This window comes from Triplophysa dalaica, chromosome 1 (genome assembly GCF_015846415.1).
Source record: "Triplophysa dalaica isolate WHDGS20190420 chromosome 1, ASM1584641v1, whole genome shotgun sequence".
Lineage (NCBI taxonomy): Eukaryota > Metazoa > Chordata > Actinopteri > Cypriniformes > Nemacheilidae > Triplophysa > Triplophysa dalaica.
The window spans coordinates 35,463,024-35,478,422 of record NC_079542.1 but is presented as its reverse complement, the minus strand read 5'-3'; the positions used below and the strand labels follow the sequence as shown (position 1 = coordinate 35,478,422).

At 39.6% G+C, this 15,399-nt stretch overlaps 1 protein-coding gene across 2 annotated transcripts in view; it reads right to left on the bottom strand.

Moving 5' to 3' along the window:
- Positions 1-15,399, bottom strand: part of arhgef40 (Rho guanine nucleotide exchange factor (GEF) 40) — a 36,091-nt gene that overhangs the window by 171 nt on the left and 20,521 nt on the right. The window contains exons 14-27 of one of the 2 annotated variants that reach the window (XR_008907517.1): positions 10,868-10,987; positions 10,602-10,793; positions 10,070-10,522; positions 7,904-8,268; positions 7,581-7,830; positions 7,420-7,509; positions 5,811-6,014; positions 4,892-5,071; positions 4,642-4,822; positions 3,590-3,700; positions 2,363-2,472; positions 2,241-2,287; positions 1,579-1,690; positions 1-1,480 (exon numbers count right to left, since the gene is read on the bottom strand). The exon at positions 1-1,480 is cut by the window's left edge and continues 171 nt beyond it. Coding sequence is in view for 1 of the 2 variants with exons in the window: in XM_056757285.1 (XP_056613263.1) it covers positions 2,261-2,287; positions 2,363-2,472; positions 3,590-3,700; positions 4,642-4,822; positions 4,892-5,071; positions 5,811-6,014; positions 7,420-7,509; positions 7,581-7,830; positions 7,904-8,268; positions 10,070-10,522; positions 10,602-10,793; positions 10,868-10,987 (2,283 nt within the window). In the remaining variant the exon portion in view is untranslated. Of the gene's footprint in view, positions 1,691-2,240; positions 2,288-2,362; positions 2,473-3,589; positions 3,701-4,641; positions 4,823-4,891; positions 5,072-5,810; positions 6,015-7,419; positions 7,510-7,580; positions 7,831-7,903; positions 8,269-10,069; positions 10,523-10,601; positions 10,794-10,867; positions 10,988-15,399 lie in introns of both variants that reach the window. The other variant, XM_056757285.1, reaches the window with a different exon arrangement.

The window sequence follows — 15,399 nt, the reverse complement described above, 5'->3', positions numbered from 1 at the left end:
AATGCACCTGTCAGATCACAACATAGAACCGGCCAAAGTGCCCAGTGGAATGATGATGACATTACTGGGAAAAGTGATTTTATGATTTAAAACAGTCATATATGTCAGATCTTAACGCTTCAGGAATTTACTATGGAAGAGAAAACCAACCCTAAAAAATTTATTCTGAGTATTTCTGGCCGGAATTTGTGTTTGTGATGTAGATACGGTACATTCCTCCCGCAGGTTTGAGATCCGCAACAAATCACAGACACCAAGTCTGCTGAAAGCAACGTGGCACATATTTGTATTGGTCTTATATAACCCTTTACATGAGAAAAACATAAATAATCGGTCATCATTTCAATCCTGTATGACTTTCTTCTGCAGATACAAAAGAAGATATTTTGAAGAATGTCATTAACTGGACCCCATTCACTTTGGTTTTAAAATGAATGGTTTTTAAGTGATGTTGGGTCACCAACTTTCTTTGAAATATCTTCTTTTGTGTTCTCCGGAAGAAAGAAAGTCACACGGGTTGGATTATCATTTTTGCGTGAAAGATCAATTTAACACAGTGAGAGAAGATATTTTGAAGAATGTCATTAACTGGACGCCATTCACTTTGGTTTTAAAGCGAATGGTTTATGAGTGCTGTTCAACTTTCTTCAAAATATCTTCTTTTGTGTTCTGCAGAAAAAAGTCACACAGGTTGGATTTTCATTTTTGGAGTGAACGATCAGTTTAACACAGTGAGAGTTTAGTTAACGTGGACGTAAGAACTCATATTGAGATCCCGTCTGAAGCTCTCCGCTGACATCAGGTTAGCAAACTCGTACGCATTTGTGTTTAAGCACGTGGAGCTCAATACCCGTACGTGCGTTCACGACTTTCCCGAAGCGCAAGTAAAGCTTCCAACGGATGATTTACCCGAGTCGGAGCTCATAAATTCACAAGTGGATTACGGTTGCTGGGTCAGTTTTCAACTCGGTTGAAGCAGATTAGCACTCCAGCATCTAATGCCGTTTAAGACCCGACAGAATCTTGCTAATGAAAAAGACTAGGGCGGAGTCAATTTACTCATACATAACACATAACGTATAAAACACATCTGGGTTTGACCACCGCAATAAAACACAGCTGCTTCGTAATAAGAAGAAACTCTGAGATGGAGCTCGGCCCAAATTCCACAAAACACACAAGAGCCCGAGTCTGATATACAAATCTCTTCGTACGTTTAACTGGGATACTATATCACCAAGTGCTACACAGAATATACAGATTTAGCTGCTTTAAAGAGTTTGATAGAGTTTGAGTTGACGGCACAAATGAAAGCAAGAACGGTATGAACATCCGTGTACTGTTAAATCACATCTACACCTTTTTTCTTTGTGTCATGTCATTTGAGATAAAGGTGAAATGTGCCCATTTTTCCGTCCGTGATGTGATTTTATTTGGGACAAGACGAGATCAAAAGTCCTTTCAGAGGTGGAGCAAAACCCTGCGAAGACCAAATCACTGAGTTTACGTCTTTAAATCTTTGGCTGTAGATTTAGGTGCTGATGTGTCCAATACGTGAAATCCACTTGAATTCAGTACCTGAACGTCACTAAACAAGAGCAAGCGACACACAAGCTTTGACACGTGAAGATCGTCCGTTCATAAGCGTCTCCAGGTTTTGTGTTGATGTTAGAAGCAGCACACAGTTTATCTGAGAAAAGAAGAGCACACGGAAATTTGTTTAAAAGCTTTTAGCGTTATTGAGATCAAAACTGTTATTTTAGGTTAGTAAAATTAAAATGTTGAAAATGTTTCAGCTTGATGAAATCAAGTCAAATTTTGACCTAAAATTATTGGGAAATTTTAAACTAAATGAAACATTTAAATGTTGACTCACAAATCAACTGATATAAGTCAAAACTAAAATAAAAAAATTATATTAATCTTATATAGGAACATAACAACTCAACAAATAAATGATAAAATGACAAAACCATACGCCCCATTTGCTAAAACATGAACTAAAATTAACATTTTACTAAAATTCTAAAAATAAAAGCTAATTTAAAATATGAAAACAGCGAGTGGCGGTTGTGTTTTTCATGTTTTGCTGAATGCATAATGCTTTCCCTCCGCTGATTCATTCATACATCAACAAAAGCATCCAATAACATGCAGGAAGTGTTATTTTAGCAGGTCATGTGATCTGATCATCTCAAGTGAGTACCGTCCGCTGTCTGAAGTGTATTAACATAACTTACGGGTTTAAAGTTGAGATGATTCACACAGAGGTGGAAGGTGAAGAGCTCTAGAGAAACACACATACACATCATCATCACACTCATCTTTACATCACAGGTGTGCGTGTGTGTGCGTAACTCACCTGAGCTTGTGCCGTCTGCTCAGTGTTTCTCTTCGAGTCTCGTGTGGATGCGGGCGAGTCGCCCTCTTTAAGACTGCCGACAGACGATGAGTCTGAACAACTGCTTTGAACTGACAGAGAAAGAGCAAAACCATATAAACATGTTTACAAATAACACGGCTGGGTCATACCCACAGATATCAAAAGCAGACACTACATTATATATTTTTTTAAGATTTTTGATTATTTCCATGATAACATCTGAAATATTTTTATTGTTATTGTTTCAAACGCAATAGTCTAGAAAACCGGCTTCCTTATATTTATGCAGAATACAATATTTATTGTTTTTCTTTTGGAGGAAGTATGACGTTTTCATGCAGTTCACCTTTAAAAATATGGAATAAGGCGACATCTGGTGGACAACAGGTGTATAACAAACCAAATTGTTTGAAAACGTTTGTTCTTTGAAATCAAATTAAATATTGACAATTGGACAAAAAACTATTCGAAAAACTCAACTTAAAGAGAATTTGCTATGTGGCCTCAAAATAAACTAAAATAAGTTTAAAGCGCTAAAATCAAAACCTAATTAAAAAAAATTATAAAACGAAATACAACTCAAATCAAACTAGACATAAGTGTGTGTGCATGGTTTAAAAGGACACAAATGTGTATAACGGCATATATATAACACTGTGCCCATGGTTTACGAGGTCACTTCCTGTTTACTCGTAAACAAAACTGCTTGAAAAACGTAATAAATATGATTTTTTATTAAAAACGCCAACCGTTTTCTATGATGGTTCGGATTAGGGCGTAGAATATAGTTTGTACAGCAAGGTTCCTTTAGTTTACTAAAATAAAAAATAAGGAAATGTTTCTGATTATTGAAATCAAGTCAAATATTGACCTAAAATTATTGAAAACAATTGTACGTAATGAAAAATTGAAATGTTGACTCAAACATAAACTGAAATAAGTTTAAAGCACTAAAATTATAATAATAACAAAAACTAAAATAAAACAGTTTTCTATACATCTTATATAGCAACATAAAAAAATCAACAAATAAATGATAAAAAGACAAAAGCATACTGCACAAATGTTAAACTTTAACTAAAATGAACAGTCTAAAAATAAAAGCTAAATTAAAATATTAATAAAACTAAACTTAAAACTATAGTAACTATGTTGTACAGTATAAAATCATTACGTCATTGTGTTTGTGTTTGTGTTTGTGTGTACCTCTGTCGTTCAGGCTGAAGCTGGAGTCCAGTTCGGAGGTTTGAGCTCCTGTCACATCCAGTAATAGTTTACTTGAAACTCCCATACATAGAGACTCCCTTAGACACAACTCTACACACACACACACACACACACACACAAACACTTTACTTTCTGAAGCATCAATTGAATGCATGAAAAGTGTCATCAAAGGATGTTGCTGGAGATGCTCGAGACTTCATGGGAAAATGTTTTCTCTGAATATTGGGTGAAGGGATAGAAATCCCACTTACCCATAATGCATTATACATTCACATTTCACACGGTAAGCACATCATTCATACATCACCATGAAAGGCCACGGTATAGAAAATACAGTTAAACATCACATCACACTAATGGCATAGAATTGTGTAGTCATGAATGTCATTAAAAAGTTTCCATTAAGAAATGAATAAGAAGCAAATCATCATCTTGATGACTGACACACTTCTTTATTTCCTATAATGAATTACTCGTTATTCAAATGTTCATCCTTTCCCCCCCAAAAAACCTGTCACACGCACACACACACACACTCGCTTTCTCACACACACGCACAAACTCACACACATACACACTCTCTCTCTATCTCTCTCACACACAAACACAGAAGATGGCTAATCAAACTTCCTTTTAGTGTTGTGTTCATTACGCACAAATAAGTGGGTCAATAACTTGAAAGCGTGTGTATTTAAGAGCTCGTTCATTAGGGAGGACGGGCACTTCCTTAATTAAGCAGATTTTTCTGCCGTTTATTGAATGGTTTCCAGTCAACAGACGCCATAAACCTTAAGCACAGAATTAGTTAAAGCACAAACATCAGATGTGTTTCAAGACGCATTTTAAGACACAGTAGACGTGCTTGTGACACTGTGCTCCTCCACACGGAACATGACGTCATGACACCGAGATGCCTCGTTTGAACCAAAGACTGCAATCCCAGAATGCACCTTGACTGCTCTAGATATCACGTTGGTGACTTAACGAGGTAAAAACTGTGCTGTGACAGGTTAAAGGTCAAGCGCTCTGACCGGTGTTGTGCATGGCGTGAGTCCAGAGGAGCTGAGCGACATCATGGGTCCAAGCCTCTCTGTCCTGCACACTGGACGTCTGGAGAGTGAGACAGTCTCTGGTGCGAGACGCCTGTCTCACCCACACCTCAAACCTTAGTCCATCCTCGCCCACGCTCTGAGTGAGACCCATTTCACCTGTCTGCAGACACACAGAGACACACTATAAGTCCCATACTGCTGCTTTAAATGTGTGTGTGTGTGTGTGTACCTTTATGCTGTGTTTGAAGCTGAACGCACTGCACCCTGGGTTGGGCGTTTTGTGTTTGGTGAAGATCATGTAGTTTTGATAGAGGAAGACGTTTCTCACGCCCATCTTCTTGCGTCTGCCTCCGCTGCACACGCACAACTCACCCTGACGCAGCAGATCCCCGCGATCCAACACAGCGATCTGACACACACACAATGTAAACAGATTTTTTTTGTTAATTAATATGAAGACAGACTCGGTGTAAATAAAATGAATCTCTCAGAGAAGCAGCGTCGTCTCTGATTAAAAGCACCATCACAAAATAAACAACGCTCATTTGTCATCCGCAGAAGGTTATTTTAAGTTTACTCAAATTAAAACTTTTTAACGTTTCTGTTGATTGAAATCAAATCAAATATTGACCTGAAAATGATTGGAAATGCTTCACTCAAGAAAAAATTTAAATGTTGCCTCAAAAATAGACTTAAAAATCTTAATGCTTTTCAATGAACTAAAACAAAAATGAAATAATATTATAAACCCATATAAAAAAAAATCTGTTATAAAAGGACGAAAGTGTATACCAAAATTGCTAAAACTTCAAATGAAAAAAAATTTTACATCTTAATATAAAAGATCATATTAAATATAAATAAAACTAAAACTAAATAAATTATAATATACAGCAACATTACAAAATAAACAAATCAAAGACAAATGCGTATACCAAAATTGTTAAAAATGTTAACTAAAATGAACATAAAAACTAAACATCTAAAAAGGAAAGCTAATATGAAATATAAATAAAAATAAAATTTACAGGGACCTAAACTAAAATGCAGATAAAAACTTCATCTCAAAGTAAAAGTTAATATGGAATACTATGGTTGAAAGAAACCTCATGATAAATTAGCTGACAAAGTTTGATGCGCATTCTCACCGGACACCCTGTGATGAGGTCACTGGCTCGCAGATCCTCTCCGTGACGCTGGGCGTGTCTGAGAATGGAGAGGGCGGAGTCAGAGGTGGGGTTAAGACCACCCAGCTCCTCCAGCGTCTGACAGTACTGATCCAGTCTCTGAATGGGAGCAGTGAGACATTGAGGAAAGGGAGGAGCAGGAAGAAGAGATGACGACAGCTTGACCTGGACAGAGACGGACGGAAAGAGATACACGTGATCTGTCACTTTAACTCTCAACTGGGCTTACTTACAATAATCTGCCGTTAGTGGTCAAATTTGGGCACTTTGTGATTCCATTTATATTTTACATAAATGTCATAAAACTATCTTTTTTTCTTTTTAATAAATGTTAAATCTTTCAAGCAGTGCATTTATTTGGTGATTTTTATGTCCTTTCTTTACCTCAATTACTCATTTATTTTATTGTAAAAAAATAGTTTTAAAAAGACTGTTAATAGTTTTTCACCCAAAAACATGATGATCATTAAACACTTCATTCCACGTCTTAAAACACAACAAAAACCTTTAAAATAAACTACGCTTCTGTTTTTTGTGACATCTGATGGACTTCAGGTAGCAATTACACGAATTATCAATGTAAATATTAAAACAAGCGTATTTAATGTTATTTTTGACCTAAAATTCACTTAAAAAAGATTTTCATAAAGACCTTCATTCCACTTATTAAAACACAACGAAAACCCTCAAAATATGTCCCATTTTTGTTTTTAGTGACATCTGATTTAATCAAAATAGCATTCCAATGGCAGAACTTCTCACTGGTTGCATTAATTTAACGTCTTAAGTTCTAGAATTAAAACAAAAAATGTTGATTACGACCATTCAAAGATGTCATAAATGCTGTATGTGTGATAAGATGTTTTTACTTGACAAGATTATAGAAAAAGCACTCTGTTATAGGCTCTTTCGGTTCTTGTTTCAGTGGACGTGTGTGTGTGTGTTTGTGTGAATGTTGGTCACATTGAGGATGTTGTACAGACTTTCCCCTTCATTTATGTGTATGTGTGATCAGCACTGTGTTGGATTTATTGATGGTTATTGAACAAATAAAATAATAATTGCTCTGGATTTCAGTCATTGCCAATTGGTTTCCTATGGGTGCCCACAAATGGATGTTTATTTTCATTAACATTGTCGAATTAAGTCCAACTTTTTTGCCAACTTTTATGCTCACGTGGAGAAACGAAGGTAAAGTAGCCGAGTTTTGTACCGATCGGATTAAGAGTCAAAAGGGAAGTTAAGGCAACAAAATCATTCTGCCCACATTTGGCCCCTCCATCTATTTAGGGCAGGGGTGTACAAAGTCAGTCCTGGAGGTCCTGTGTCCTGCAAAGTTTAGCTTCAACCCTAATCAAACACACCTGAACAGCTAGTCAGGGTCTCACAAAGCAGACTAGAAACTTCCAAACAGGTGTGTTGAGCCAAGTTGGAGCTAAACTCTGCAGATCTGTGGCCCTCCAGGACCGACATTGGACACCCCTGCTCTAGGGTAAAGAAACCCCGCCGTCTTTCGTTGACGTTTCTTCATTTGTGTTATTATAGCAAGACGCTGTTTTTGGTTTCTCACCCTGAAGAAGTCGGCAGCCTGACCGATGAGCGGAGATTCCGGCTCGAGTCTCATGCGGATGAAATGGGAAAACAGCAGGAAATGATCCTTCTGCGAGAAACACGGAGGCGTTTACATTCGCACTTTCTACAAACACAACAGGGGGATGTTTTGTTACTCACGTGTTTACTGAAACAGTCGGTCTGCTGTAGCGTCTGTGAGAGAGCGCCCTCCATGGCAGGGAGGAGTAACTGCGTGTGGAAGGCACAGAGACTTTTCCAGTTACAGAAGAGTGCCTCAGTTTTACCCCGCAGTGCAGACGGGGCGTCCAGCGACTCCAGAAGGGGCAGATAATTCTCCTCTACGCCTTTAAGAACGGCCACGTACTGACGCTCTGTGCTGACCAGACGACACCACTGCAAATACAGTTTACTGACAGAAAGAGAGAAACCACGTCAAATCATTTCATTCAGTTGTTTTGTTTGTATTTTGATTGGACACGCACCTCTGTGCCGTGGCTCCAGCTCTCTCCAGTCCTGTCTCTCTCTCCGTTCGGGAGAGCAGCACGTGTTGTCGCGTGAGGCCAGTGTGATCGGCCACCTCCTTACTGCTGACCTCCACTCCTCTGATGAGCACTCCGCCCCCTCCAGCCGAATCCTTCCATCCCGGGACGGCCGCGGCCACACCTGCCGAGAGGACAGGGTCCGTCAGCGCCCGCCGGCCCAGCCAGGACAGCGAGGAGGACTGAGATGGCGCCGGCTCGGCTGGTTTAGACACGGCGGCCGAACGACGCGGGGCCAGCAGAGCCTGGAGGTCAAAACTGGGGTGACGTTTGCGGGGGGGTTTGGGAGGCAGGGGGGCATCTGTGGGCTACAGGACGGACATAAATAATGAAGGTAAATATTTGTGTTCAAACAATCACACACACTTTTGAGTCTGGCTTTTCCCAACTTTGATTCAAATGAACCACTCAAATGATTCAGAATCAAGTGCACACTGAGGACATCTGCTGGTCAAACCTTGTAACTGTGGTGAAAAGACACAATGTCTGTCATGCACTTAACTGACATTTAATATGATTCTACAGCATGCAAACACACACGGAACCGTCTGAACACGTCACGCAGAAGTGAGATTATTGAGTGCATATGAGTTTGGTGTTTTTAAAGACAAGTGGAGCATTGATGGCTCATGGAGTTGATTTTGTTTTCACGGGTACTTGAGAAGAATGTCAGTGTATCTGGAAAGCGTTTCAGCGTGACCGGATGTCTGTTTGAGTGTACGGTTCATATTATGTGTATGTGTCATACGTCATGCTTGAGTCCGTGTGCTGTATATACACTACCGTTCAAAAGTTAATTTGAGTAAAATTTCTCATGATCCTAACAAACTTCATCTGAAAGTGCAGTTGTTATAATTTAGCTTTAGTTTTATTCATATTTGAAATTAGCTTTTGTTTTTTAGATGTTTTTAATGTTAATTTTAGTAACATCTCTAGCAATTGTGTTACACGCTTTTGTCTTTTTATTCTTTACTTGTTTATTTTAAAGTCGCTATATTTGATTAATTATTTTTTTATAAATTATGAAATTGTTTTGTTAGTTTTTGTTTACATCGCTATATAACATTCATATATTTTTTATAAATGATGGGAATTTATATTGATTTTTTGTTTACGTTGCTATATACGATTGATATATTTCTTATAAATTCTGGAATCTTTTTTAGCTTTTGTTTACATTGCTATTTAGATTAATATTTTTTTTTATAAATTATATGAATTTATTTTTATTTTTGTTTATGTCGCTATATAAGACTAATATATTTATTATAAATTATGGGAATTTAGTTTTTGTTTATATTGCTATATGAGATTCATATATTTTTTTTAAATTATGGGAATTTAATTATATTTTTTGTTTATGTTGCTATATAAGATTAATATATTTATTATAAATTATGGGATTTTTTTGCTATATAGATTAATATATTTTTTATGAATTATGAGAATTTATTTTTTGTTTACATTGCTATATAAGATTGCTATATTTCTTATAAATTCTGGATTTTTTTGAGCTTTTGTTTACATTGCTATATAAGACTAATATATTTATTATAAATTATGGGAATTCATTTTTATTTTTTGTTGCTATATAGAATAATATTTTTATTATAAATTATATTAATTTATATAGCAATGTAAACAAAAGCTAAAAAAGAATCCAGAATTTATAAGAAATAAATTTATAATTTTTTATAAATTATATGAATTTTTTTTGTTTGTTTATTTTGGTTTATAAGATTAATATATTTTTCATAAATTATGAGAATTGTTTTTTATCTTTTGTTTACATTGCTATATAACATTAATATATTTTTTATAAGTGATGGGAATTAATTTTTAGTCTTTGTTTATTATATTTTTACTGCCTTAAACTTATTTCAGTTTATTTCTAAGGTACCATTTAAATTTTCAGGCCTTTACTTAATTTGAAATAATCAGAAAGATTATTAAAGTTAAAAGAGTAACTAAGAGAGGTGTGTAATGTTGCTGTGTGTGAATGTCAGCAGTCTGCGGAGTTGAAAACCGAAAGAGAACTAATAACAAATGTATACGCTGTATCACAGCAGACTAGATGATCTAGCCAATCAGATCAGAGAACACACTCACATTCTTCTTTGCGGTGTGCAGCAGGTTCTGCAGGAACTTTCCTCCTCCTGCATTCGCTCCCTCTTTCTTCTTCTCCTCTCCGATCTTCAGCGTGGAGCAGTTCTGCGGCCGAAAGAGAGACGCCAGCGAGCCCCAGGACTGCACACCCCCCTCCCCCCCCGCGCCAGGACACCAGTCCGGCTCGATCTCGCCCTCTAGCTCCCCGAGGCTGGAGGTGCTGAGCGCGGGAGTTCTGGGCTCGGCCTGCAGGATCCGGCTCTTAAACTGAGCTAGAGTTTTCTGATAGCGCTCCAGAGTCTGAGACCAGAGGTCCAGTAAAGGCCCGCCGCCCAGATCAAGAGCCAGCGCACGAGCGTCCTGGAAACGTGACGGAGGGATGGGAGGAAGGGAGGAGAGAGGAGACGATGACAAGGAGGGCGATGAAGAGGACACCACGTCACACCACTGAGACGCCTGCGGGAAGAGAGACGGATGCGAGTTACTCCTGCACTCACAAAACCATTCCCATCCACTTTTGTGTGTGTGTGTTTACTTCAGTAAGTGTGGACAGCAGTCTCTGTGTGTTGTCCAGTTGTGTCCAGCAGTCAGACAGACAGTGCGACATGTCTCGCACTTTCTCTCTAATCAGAGGCAGTTTGTCCAGCACCGTCATGAAGCCGGTCCAGTCCAGCTCAGACCAGCTCTCCACTTCTCCAAGCAACACCAGAGTCTCACTGTGAAGCTCCTAGAAGCACGAAAACACGTTTATCACACTCAGGTCATAGGTCAGCAACGCTCAAAGCACACAAACAAACTCACCGTAGCGGATTCTCTGAAGCTCTTGAACTTGTGCTGCTTGAGAGACAGTCTGCTGAGAGACAGCGGTGGATGTTTATAATCCTCTAACTGTTCCTGGACCTGCTCTATCTCACGCTCACACTGCACCAAACAAAGAGAGAGAGAGTGAGTGAGTGAGTGAGTGAGTGAGTGAGAGACAGAGTAAGAGATAGATAGATAGATAGATAGATAGATAGATAGAGACAGAGGGAAAGAGAGAGTCCCTGGCATTAGGGACTTTTTCTTCAGTTGATTCAATGTGGCATCGGAGGAAAAACGTGTAAAGTCCTACACTATTTAACATTTACATGAATGAATTAGCTGGAGCTCTAGAACAGTCACCAGCACCCGGTCCGACCTTACAAGACACCGAAGTGAAATGTCTCCTGTTTGCAGACGATCTGGTGCTGCTGTCACCCACAAAAGAGGGTCTACAGCAACATCTGGACACCCTGCACACTTTCTGCCAAACATGGGCCCTATCGGTTAACCTTAAGAAGACTCGAGTCATGATATTCCAAAAAAAGCCCAGTAGCCAAAATCAACATCACCGTTTCAAACTAAACAACGTGCCCCTAGAACACACCAAGAACTACACATATCTTGGTATAAACATTAGTAACACCGGAAACTTAAACAAGGCTGTGAATGACCTGAGAGACAAGGCACGAAGAGCCTTTTACGCCATCAAAAAGAATATTAAAATTGACATCCCAACCGTAATCTGACTGAAAATAATACAATCAATTATAGAACCAATCGCGCTGTATGGAAGTGAGGTTTGGGGTCCTCTCGCCAACCAAGAGTTCAGCAGATGGGACAAACACCCAATAGAGATTCTGCAAACAGAAATGTGTAAAAACATTCTACGGGTACAGAGAAAAACTCCAAACAACGCCTGCAGAGCAGAATTAGGACTGTATCCTCTAATCATTAAAATACAAAAAAGAGCTTTAAAATTCTACACACACCTTAAGAACAGCGACACAGACACACTCCATCACAAAGCCTTAAGTCATCAAGAGCTGAGCCCAGAGAGAAACCCCTTCATCCAACTGATCTCGCAACTAACTCTACAACCCCAAACATGCCCAAGTCAACCCCAAACCCCAGCCAGACTAAACCAAATGATGAAAAGACAAAAAGAGAAATATCTCAAACACTGGACAGAAGCAACAGCTCAGCAAAGTAAAGTGGAATGCTATCTGTCACTAAAGAGAGAATATAAAGTGTCAGAATAGCTCACAAGCGTATCAGACCCTAAACTAAGAAAAGTGTTGAGCATGTACAGACTCAGTGATCACCAGCTCACTGTAGAGACGGGCAGACACAGACACACATGGACACCGAGAGAAGAGCGACTGTGTCCACACTGCACACACAATCAAGTGGAAACAGAGCTGCACTTTCTCCTCTCCTGTCCCAACTACACACACATCAGAGAAACATTCTTCCCCCAGTTTACAAACTTACACAAAGACTTTGAGCAGTTTCAACAAAAGGACAAGATCTCATACATACTGGGAGAAAAGTCAAGAAGCTCAAACCTGCTGCAAGATATGTCAAGTCCTGCCACGACCAAAGAACAACCAGCACAACACAACACAACACTGACAGGACAACACACACAAACTGACACTATCACCCTCATTGAGAACTTTAATTAAAACTGTTTTTCTGTTTATATTGAGATGTATATATATATAGATTTTTACTTATAGACTTTTAATTTTATTCTATCTTATTTTTGATCTTAATCTGTATTTCTGCATGTTTATATTTAATCTTGTGCTTTGGCAATGTACATTTTCTTTTATCATGCCAATAAAGCTTCTTTGAATCTTGAGAGAGAGAGAGAGAGAGAGAGAGACAGAGAGAGACAGAGAGAGAGGGAAAGAGAGATAGAGAGAAAGAGAGAGAGATAGAGACAGAGGGAAAGAGAGATAGAGAGAGAGATAGAGACAGAGGGAAAGAGAGATGGAGAGAGAGAGAGAGAGAGGGAAAGAGAGATAGAGAGAAAGAGAGAGAGATAGAGACAGAGGGAAAGAGAGATAGAGAGAGAGATAGAGACAGAGTGAAAGAGAGATAGAGAGAGAGATCGAGACAGAGGGAAAGAGAGATAGAGAGGAGAGAGAGACAGAGAGATAGAGAGAGAGATAGAGACAGAGGTAAAGAGAGATAGAGAGAGACAGAGAGAGAGAGTGAGTGAGTGAGAGACAGAGTAAGAGCGAGAGAGAGGAAAAGAGAGAGAGAGAGACAGATAGAGACAGAGGTAAAGAGAGATAGAGAGAGACAGAGAGAGAGAGTGAGTGAGTGAGAGACAGAGTAAGAGCGAGAGAGAGGAAAAGAGAGAGAGAGAGACAGATAGAGACAGAGGAAAAGAGAGAGAGAGAGACAAAGAGAGAGAGGGAAAGAGAGATAGAGAGAAAGAGAGAGAGAGAGATAGAGACAGAGGAAAAGAGAGAGAGAAAGAGAGAGAGATAGAGACAGAGGGAAAGAGAGATAGAGAGAGAGATAGAGACAGAGTGTAAGAGAGATAGAGAGAGAGATCGAGACAGAGGGAAAGAGAGATAGAGAGGAGAGAGAGACAGAGAGATAGAGAGAGAGATAGAGACAGAGGTAAAGAGAGATAGAGAGAGACAGAGAGAGAGAGTGAGTGAGTGAGAGACAGAGTAAGAGCGAGAGAGAGGAAAAGAGAGAGAGAGAGACAGATAGAGACAGAGGTAAAGAGAGATAGAGAGAGACAGAGAGAGAGAGTGAGTGAGTGAGAGACAGAGTAAGAGCGAGAGAGAGGAAAAGAGAGAGAGAGAGAGAGACAGAGAGAGACAGAGAGAGAGAGAGAGAGACAGATAGAGACAGAGGAAAAGAGAGAGAGAGAGACAGATAGAGACAGAGGAAAAGAGAGAGAGAGAGACAGAGAGAGAGAGGGAAAGAGAGATAGAGAGAAAGAGAGAGAGAGAGATAGAGACAGAGGAAAAGAGAGAGAGAGTGAGTGAGTGAGAGACAGAGTAAGAGCGAGAGAGAGGAAAAGAGAGAGAGAGAGACAGAGAGAGACAGATAGAGACAGAGGAAAAGAGAGAGAGAGAGACAGAGAGAGAGAGAGACAGATAGAGACAGAGGAAAAGAGAGAGAGAGAGACAGATAGAGACAGAGGAAAAGAGAGAGAGAGAGACAGAGAGAGAGAGGGAAAGAGAGATAGAGAGAAAGAGAGAGAGAGAGATAGAGACAGAGGAAAAGAGAGAGAGAGAGAGACAGAGAGAGAGAGGGAAAGAGAGATAGAGAGAAAGAGAGAGAGAGAGATAGAGACAGAGGAAAAGAGAGAGAGAGAGAGACAGAGAGAGAGAGGGAAAGAGAGAGAGAGAAAGAGAGAGACAGAGGAAAAGAGAGAGAGAGAGACAGATAGAGACAGAGGAAAAGAGAGAGAGAGAGACAGATAGAGACAGAGGAAAAGAGAGAGAGAGAGACAGAGAGAGAGAGGGAAAGAGAGATAGAGAGAAAGAGAGAGAGAGAGATAGAGACAGAGGAAAAGAGAGAGAGAGTGAGTGAGTGAGAGACAGAGTAAGAGCGAGAGAGAGGAAAAGAGAGAGAGAGAGACAGAGAGAGACAGATAGAGACAGAGGAAAAGAGAGAGAGAGAGACAGAGAGAGAGAGAGACAGATAGAGACAGAGGAAAAGAGAGAGAGAGAGACAGATAGAGACAGAGGAAAAGAGAGAGAGAGAGACAGAGAGAGAGAGGGAAAGAGAGATAGAGAGAAAGAGAGAGAGAGAGATAGAGACAGAGGAAAAGAGAGAGAGATAGAGAAATCACAAGTTTTCGCCACATCAGTATTATATCAGGTCGATATTGAAACGTCACTTTATAATTTTCACAAAATGCGATATCCCCCGCTTATGTATTCTGTCAGTGTTAGCATACGAGTTCCCCTCTCCGTTGCTGAGGTTGTTTTTTTTAGTGGTGGGCCGTTAACGCAGTGAGACTCTTATCGTGTGATAAAAAAAATGTCGCCGTTAATCTATTCTCAAAGTTGGGTTGGGAGCTGGGTCTATACTACGCAAGTTATGGTGACTTTCATCTTGATATTTTAGCGCGGATGTATACCAGTTTAACTGCACTGTACGGGGCGAGAACAAGATTTTTCAACTCGCGTGATTCGCGTCATTCGCGGAAGCAGAAGCCGCCTCATCATCTCATAACCAGGGCTTCATTCGCGCGATTCGCGCAGCAAGTAGGTCTATTGGCTCTTTGCATTAACACATAAATCACTCGCGCTTGACACGCCATTCGCGTTTGGTCTGAACACAACATAACGTTACTGTGAAATTACCGCATCAAACGTGACGTGCTAACATGGATGCAGCTATGAAGCCGCCGGGTTTGCTTCAGGGAATATTAATTTTTAAGAAGCTTCCCAATAGAAACATCGACAAGACTAAGGTTGTTGGCACCTTGTGCAATGCGGAATTGGTTTAAAAAAACACTTTCTCTCAACAGGTAGTGGTCTAGCTTTAGTTGA